Genomic DNA, 6,904 nt, shown 5'->3' on the forward strand with positions numbered 1-6,904 from the left:
TTCCTTTGTTTATCTTACTAATAATGTTCCATCACACCCCGCATGATACCTTATTATACCAATCAAATTAACAAATTTTATATAATGTTGATATCATACCATGCAAGTATATTATAAACTACAAAAAGTGGCAGAGTTATAACAATTCTAGGTGAGTGGTAAGTATCATCCACCACAATTGAACCCATCACACACTGAAAGAACAATTATGAGAATGATGGCAATAATGATGGCGAGTACTATCAGCTTTATCTTCATGTTCTGATACCACATTTTTCTCCTTAACTGGTTTCCGACTCCCCTGAAATCACTGGCCTGCAAAACCATACAAAATTCACAAATCAATTACACCCCACACATGCGAATATGACAACTTTTGATCCATGATACTGGCATGTGACATATCGAAGAACTGGTTTGGTCAATTTAGATGAAAATAAGTGAAAATGACTTCAACTACTTTTAATTTTCCTTGACAAGTACATTTTGGTACAAGAATCTATTGAAATAACAAATAGTCATCTATGCTAGTTTTGTGATACTTTCATGCCACAGTGACCATGCTATACAGTTATTCATTCACTTTGGATACATTAGGCCAACTGAACCCTTCATTTAGTGAACCGACATTTAAGTGGAAAATGTTTTGTAAATAAAAATATTATTTTAATGTGATTATCCTACTCTAAATTTGAAGAAAGTGCTTATAAACTAAAGAAAATTGCTGAATAATCCTCTTTAACCAACATCTATCTTTAAATTTAATATTTAAAAATATTTTAAGTTCTTTTATATTTAAAAATACCAAATAACATCTTTATCATAAATAACTTTTGGAAATTTCATATTGATCAAAAGATAAATAAGTAAATTTAAATCTCATTTTAGATATTGATTATGGTTAAGTTAAATGTAAAGTGTACCTTTTACTAGTGATGTTCCATTTCAAGTTTTTTCTAGACGTTATTCAACCAAACATATAGGTTAAGTGAGCCTGCTTGATCTAAAATCAGATCAGTTCAATTTTTCATAGACTTGGTGAGTTTGAGTTAATGTTATTAAATTTGATTTCTACAAAATCTGTTTTTGAAGTGAGTTAACTTATAATTAAGCGATTTTATTCTAAAAGTAAGTAAACATTATAAGTTTCGTTTAAAATTTCAAATTCAAAGCAAAAGTTATTCAAAGTTGTTTTAATTTGAAATCAATTTTAAACTTATTATATTAATTCTTTTACAAAAATAAAACATGTAACTAGAATCATAAGTTTTTTAATCCACAATTTTAAACTTATTATAGGAATTATAATATGTTACTTTTTGCTAACTGTTAATACATTAGCTGCTAATATGAGAGTGAAATAAAAAAAAAATAACACGACTTTCAATAAATTTTCAATCCATAATAGCGTGATAAAAGAATATTAAAAAGATTTATTTTTTCTAATCATGATTGTAATATTTTTATTGGAAACTTAACTTAGTTTAAAAAACACAAATTATGTGTCAATCAAATAACATTATGTTTATTTATAATTCGACTTAAGATGAGATAACATAAAACGAAATACACATTTATTTAAATTGCGTGAAGATGTAAAAGTACCTGATCCCGAAGATCCTCAGTTTGGCCCACCAAAACATCAATTTTCACTTGACGATCAAGAACCTAAGACATAATACAATGATTGGCAAAATATCATGTGAAATAAGGTCCAATAATTTAACACTACATTTATATATATACCTGATCAATGTTTGCCCGCATAGCTTGTTGGACTTCAGAAACCTGAGCTTTCACTTTCGCTAGTTTGCTAACCTCTTCTGGGTGTTCCACACAATACTGCATATGTTCCTTCAACTTGGGTCTAAAACCCCACACAACAATTAAAGGCTTTATTTATTAGCACATTTCATCAAACACTTAGAGGGCCCATTTGCTTTACACAACAAGGTAAACATAATATTAAGTACCCGAATTCTTTGTTTAAGCTTTTAGAAGTGGCTGTTGCAGCTTTTCCTCCACCATATCTCTTGCTAAAATCATCCTTTATGCGTTCAAGAAATGCCATTGCAAGTTGGCGACCAACGGATTCCACTGCCACAACACAGTAAGCTAAAAATAATAGATCATGTCAGTCCAACTACTTCTGCCTTAATTCACAAGGAAACATATGTACAAATTACAAACATAAATTTCAGTAGAGGTTAACCATATTCTACTAAAATAAAGCTAGTAAGCAAACCACAACTGATATACATGATTTCATTTCCAATAAATCTTAAACTGAAATATTATTAATTTTAAGGATTAGAAATTTAACCGAGTCTAAATTTTACATTAAATAAATTTAAAAAGGTAAAAAAATTATATAAAAATGAAAAATTGTAAATTTATAGTCTAAAATTTTTAAATAGAAATGATGTTAATTTTTTATAAATTAAATTCAGATATGATTAATGTTATTTGTTTATTTTAAAGTAAAAATCCTGAAATTTAGCATAAAATTATTAATTCAGTATAAAAGCTGCTTCAAATTATTTCAATTCAAAATTAACTCTAGAGATTAAATCAATTCTTTAACATGAAGCTAAACATTATCGTAAAAATTACAATAGGTAATATGTTATTCATATATTTATAATAACTTAACATCAATTCAAATACATTAAGACGAACAAGTGATGAATATTGAATTAGGTTTTACAACCAGCAATCTAAAACTACTATATATCTGGGTGGGGCACGGCGATGTAAAGTCTAGTGATAAAGAATGGTTCAATTAGTTTGAATGTCGCTATATATAGTTTATTTAATTTTTCAACTAAATAATATATATTACTTTTTAATTAAATCAAGTTACCTGTTTTTAAGCCTACTATATCAACAATATATTTTACCTTTTAATTCACCTAAAAATCAAATATAATTTTGTTACATAAATTGTCTCAGGCATGATTGAATTAATTTTATATAAATAAATATAAAATATGAAAGACTTTTTTAATCATTCTTTAAATATTAGTAATACATATATACTCTATTGTATTTAATAAAGGGTTAATATTTATTACAAAATAGAAAATAAAAAAAAATCATTAAATAAAAAGCGAGATTCCCAAATTTTGTAAAAGTCTTACAAAATTTATTTAATAGTAAAACGTTAGCGAAAAGTGTGTTGTTATTTTTTTATTGATACTGTAGTGACAAAAACTCTAATAATAATCAAACCTTTAGAAAAATAAAAAGTACTATACTTCTAAATTAAATTTTAAAAAGTCCGTATGATACAACACAAATGAAGACGAGTCAACCAATATGAAAATGTGGAAAACAGAATGTTCCTTAAGACCGTTTCAATTCAAAGTATCGGCAGACAGAAAAAATAAAAAATAAAGGCTTAATAGGTTTCTAGTTTGGGAAGTTTTGTTCAATATGGTCCTACCTTTTTTTAGTAACAATTGATTTCACTTTTTTGAAAAAACTGTTCAATTGACTCCTTTTTTGTTATGACGTCAATTTTCTAACGGTGTTCGTTACGATGTAAATAAGTTCTTTCATGCATTCACCTATCCATATGTTATTTTAACAGTCTTGACATTTTGTTATGTTAAAAATCATGTCATCATCGTATACAATAAGGATTATAATAAATAATTTAAACTTGAATATGAGACCACTATGAACAAAAAGGACTCAATTGAACAGTTTTTTCAAAAGGTGGGATCAATTGTTATAAAAAAAAAAGTAGAATCATATTGGACAAATTCCCCCAAACTAGGAACGGTATTAAGCCAAAAATAAAAACAAACAACCGGTACAATATCACACCTGTACCGAATACAACTTCTAAGATCAACAATAAGAATTGAAAGTTTAGTGTTTGTCATTGGAAAAATTCTATAATTAATATTAATATGTTTTATAAGATAATTGTTACAAAATATAATAAAATTATTATATATTTTCAATTCATACAAAATTTTCTCAAAAAAAAAGTAATTAAAATTAAAACGTAGACATAATTACGATTTTTATGTCATTATTTAGTTATAGATTTTACATATGATACATTTATTAATTTCTATAATAATTATAATAAATTTTATGAATGAAATTAATTTTGGCTGTTAATGCTATGATACTTTTTACATTGATAGCACACGACTTTTGTTTTGTGTTGAGAGGGATCATATAATAAACGAAGAAGAATAATTATAATAAATTGATTTTTTTAAAAAAATTAGTTTAAATACATTCAATTTATATAATTTTTATATCATTGTTAAAAGTGTATTTAGTAAGATTAGTGAAGTATGTGTTAGATGATTAGCTCATAAATTAGTTTGATAAATACAATTGTGTTTTATAAGGTACTTCAAAATAGTTTATTTTAGAATGTTTTAGTTTATCCAGTTTATAAATTAGAAATTATTTTATTAAAGATCTTTCTATTATCATCTATTATATTTTAATACATCTTTTATTTATATTTTTTTATCTATTATTATTTATTTTTAATTTCATACCAAAATTAATTATTATATTAATGATTACATAATTTTTAATATTTTTTTAAAATATATCTAATATCTAATTTTAAAAATTCAAATAATTAATACTTCGTTACATAATTATATTAGATAAAAATTGTAAAAGGAACTCAGTGTAATAAATAAAACTTTAAATTAAAAAATAAAAAATTAAATTTATAAAATTAAATAAAAATGAAATTTAATTAATATTTATTAGATAAATTAATTGAAATATAATAACTTATCTAAATAGAAAAAAAACATGTCAAATATTTAGAAAACCAATAGAAACAATAAACAATGTAATAAAAAGTTTAATTATTTATTAGAAAAAATTATAATTACATAATAAAATAGTTTATCTTAAAAACATAAGTTTTTTAATTTTATTATTAATTAAAAGGTAAAATCCAGCTTTTGGAAACTAACTTTATCACCATATTCTAACGACGTTGTGTCTAAAATTATACTTAAGGTGATATATGCTAATTAATTTACAAATTTAGTGGAAATTAAACTCAAATTCATTTCATTGAAACTGTTTAGGTTATATGCATGGAAAGAAATTAAAAAAAGTAGTTAAAATTGTGAATCGAAAAATGATATAACAGAAAAATGAAAAAATCTTGGTGGAATGGAAACAATAGAAGCTACGGAAGAAGAGATATTACTGAATCCATTATCGTTGAAGTAGTTGAAGGTATGACCGTCGGCGTTATAGGTGAATTTGGAATTGGAAGCAGGGAGCCTGCGAAGGCAGTCGAAAGCTACCTCCGTGAAGTTTCCATTGAAGTCGGTGTGCTCCGCCAGAATCACCGTGCCCCGAGCCACGAAGCTGTATATCAGGGATTGCTGCCCCGTCATGAGATCAATCACTGAAAGAAACAAATTAACAGCTCGGAAGAGAAAAAGTTGAATATTGGTGGATCGTAGAAGGACTTTAAAGTGAGGGAGCAAAAGCGTGTGTGGGCTTTTCAAAATTTGGGAAACGGAGAAGGAAACGTCAGAGAGAAGGAGGCGCAACACGAGACTCTTTCCTTCCGTTCTCGGACGAACAACCAATTCTAATATCAATAATATTATTATATGGTAAACACGTAAACTTAAGATTTTTTTTTTTCTTTTCTTTCTAGAATACACCTTTTAAAAAAATATTCGAAACTGGACTTGGTAAACTTTATTTACCACGTTAGACCCTTTTACAATGCACTTTAGAAATTCAATCTGAAATAAGTTTGTCCAAATAAAAAAAAATGGTTATAATGCAGTTTTTGGAGCTGGATCTGCTTTTTTCAATTTTCTTTTGAAAAAGGAAAAAATAGAAAAAAAAGAATAATAATAATAATAATGCGATTAATAAAAAAAATGTAATTGTTAATATAAATAATAGATTAAAATTATTTTTTAGTAAATAAATATCTATTTAGATTGTTTACTTAAATGATAACATAAAGTGATATTATAAAATGAACAGTGATTGTTTTTTAAAATAAATTATATAAATTAAATAAAAATGCTTTAAGAAAATGGTAATCTGCGGTGAGACAAAATTTAAAAGAGTTGTTATATTATAAATATAAAATTTATTTAAATTTAAAACAGGAATGTGATAATTTATTATTTTAACATTTACTATTTACATTTTAACTTAAAAAATTATTATTGATCAATTCTGATTAAATTTCAAAATTGTAAATGTATTTGTTTGAAATTCAAAATATATTTTCAAGTAATAAACATTTATAAAAGTGTTAAGTATGAGAAATTAAGAGAACATAAATATTATTAAACTGAATACGCATTTATAATCTTGTGATGTTATGTTGATGGATGTATGTATTATTTTACAAGTCACGAATAATTTCATAAAGTTTTGATTAGTATAGATATTTTATTTGGATAAAAGTACTATTGGAACAATTAGCTTTATAATGGAGGTTTGAATACACTTGTTAAAGTCTTTTAGCAAAATATTAGGTTACCATTTAGTAAATAAGTAATAAAAAAGAACACGTTTATATTGATTCATTCATACTCATGAGTTATAATTAGCTCTTTATTAAGATAATTACCACACACAATTACCAGTAGAATTATACATTAATTTTGTCTTGATCGTAAAATCTTACACATTATAACACAATTTAATTTAGATCATAAAATAATGGTTTGTTAGTCAATCGGTAAAGAATTCACATCAAATTGATTTAGTTTATCATACGTATTAGATAAGTGTTTAATCGAAATTCTCGAAAAACAAAAATATGAAGTGATATTATAAAAATTATTTTAATAATTATGTTCAAGATAATAATTCAAAATATATTTATAAATAATAAACATTTATAGAGGTGTTAAATATAAGAAAT

General features: G+C 24.9%; 1 protein-coding gene across 1 annotated transcript; it reads right to left on the minus strand.

The window, feature by feature from the left end:
• On the minus strand, positions 1-5,593 carry LOC106752421 (vesicle-associated membrane protein 722). The gene is made up of 5 exons (XM_014634103.2): positions 5,207-5,593; positions 1,974-2,115; positions 1,747-1,867; positions 1,606-1,668; positions 1-315 (listed from the first exon to the last, which is right to left on the minus strand). The coding sequence occupies exons 1-5, from the start codon at positions 5,397-5,399 to the stop codon at positions 166-168; spliced, it is 669 nt and encodes a 222-aa protein (XP_014489589.1). The 5' UTR covers positions 5,400-5,593; the 3' UTR covers positions 1-165.
• Positions 5,594-6,904: the final 1,311 nt, after the last annotated feature.

This window comes from Vigna radiata, unplaced genomic scaffold (assembly GCF_000741045.1).
Source record: "Vigna radiata var. radiata cultivar VC1973A unplaced genomic scaffold, Vradiata_ver6 scaffold_324, whole genome shotgun sequence".
Taxonomy (NCBI): domain Eukaryota; kingdom Viridiplantae; phylum Streptophyta; class Magnoliopsida; order Fabales; family Fabaceae; genus Vigna; species Vigna radiata.

Excerpts from the sequence above, each read along its gene's own strand:
- LOC106752421 (XM_014634103.2), bottom strand. The coding sequence starts at position 5,399 with ATGACGGGGCAGCAATCCCTGATATACAGCTTCGTGGCTCGGGGCACG. Across the intron at positions 1,868-1,973 it reads AGCTTAAACAAAGAATTCGG|ACCCAAGTTGAAGGAACATA; the intron begins GTACTTAATATT and ends GTGGGGTTTTAG. Across the intron at positions 316-1,605 it reads CTGAGGATCTTCGGGATCAG|GCCAGTGATTTCAGGGGAGT; the intron begins GTACTTTTACAT and ends ATGGTTTTGCAG.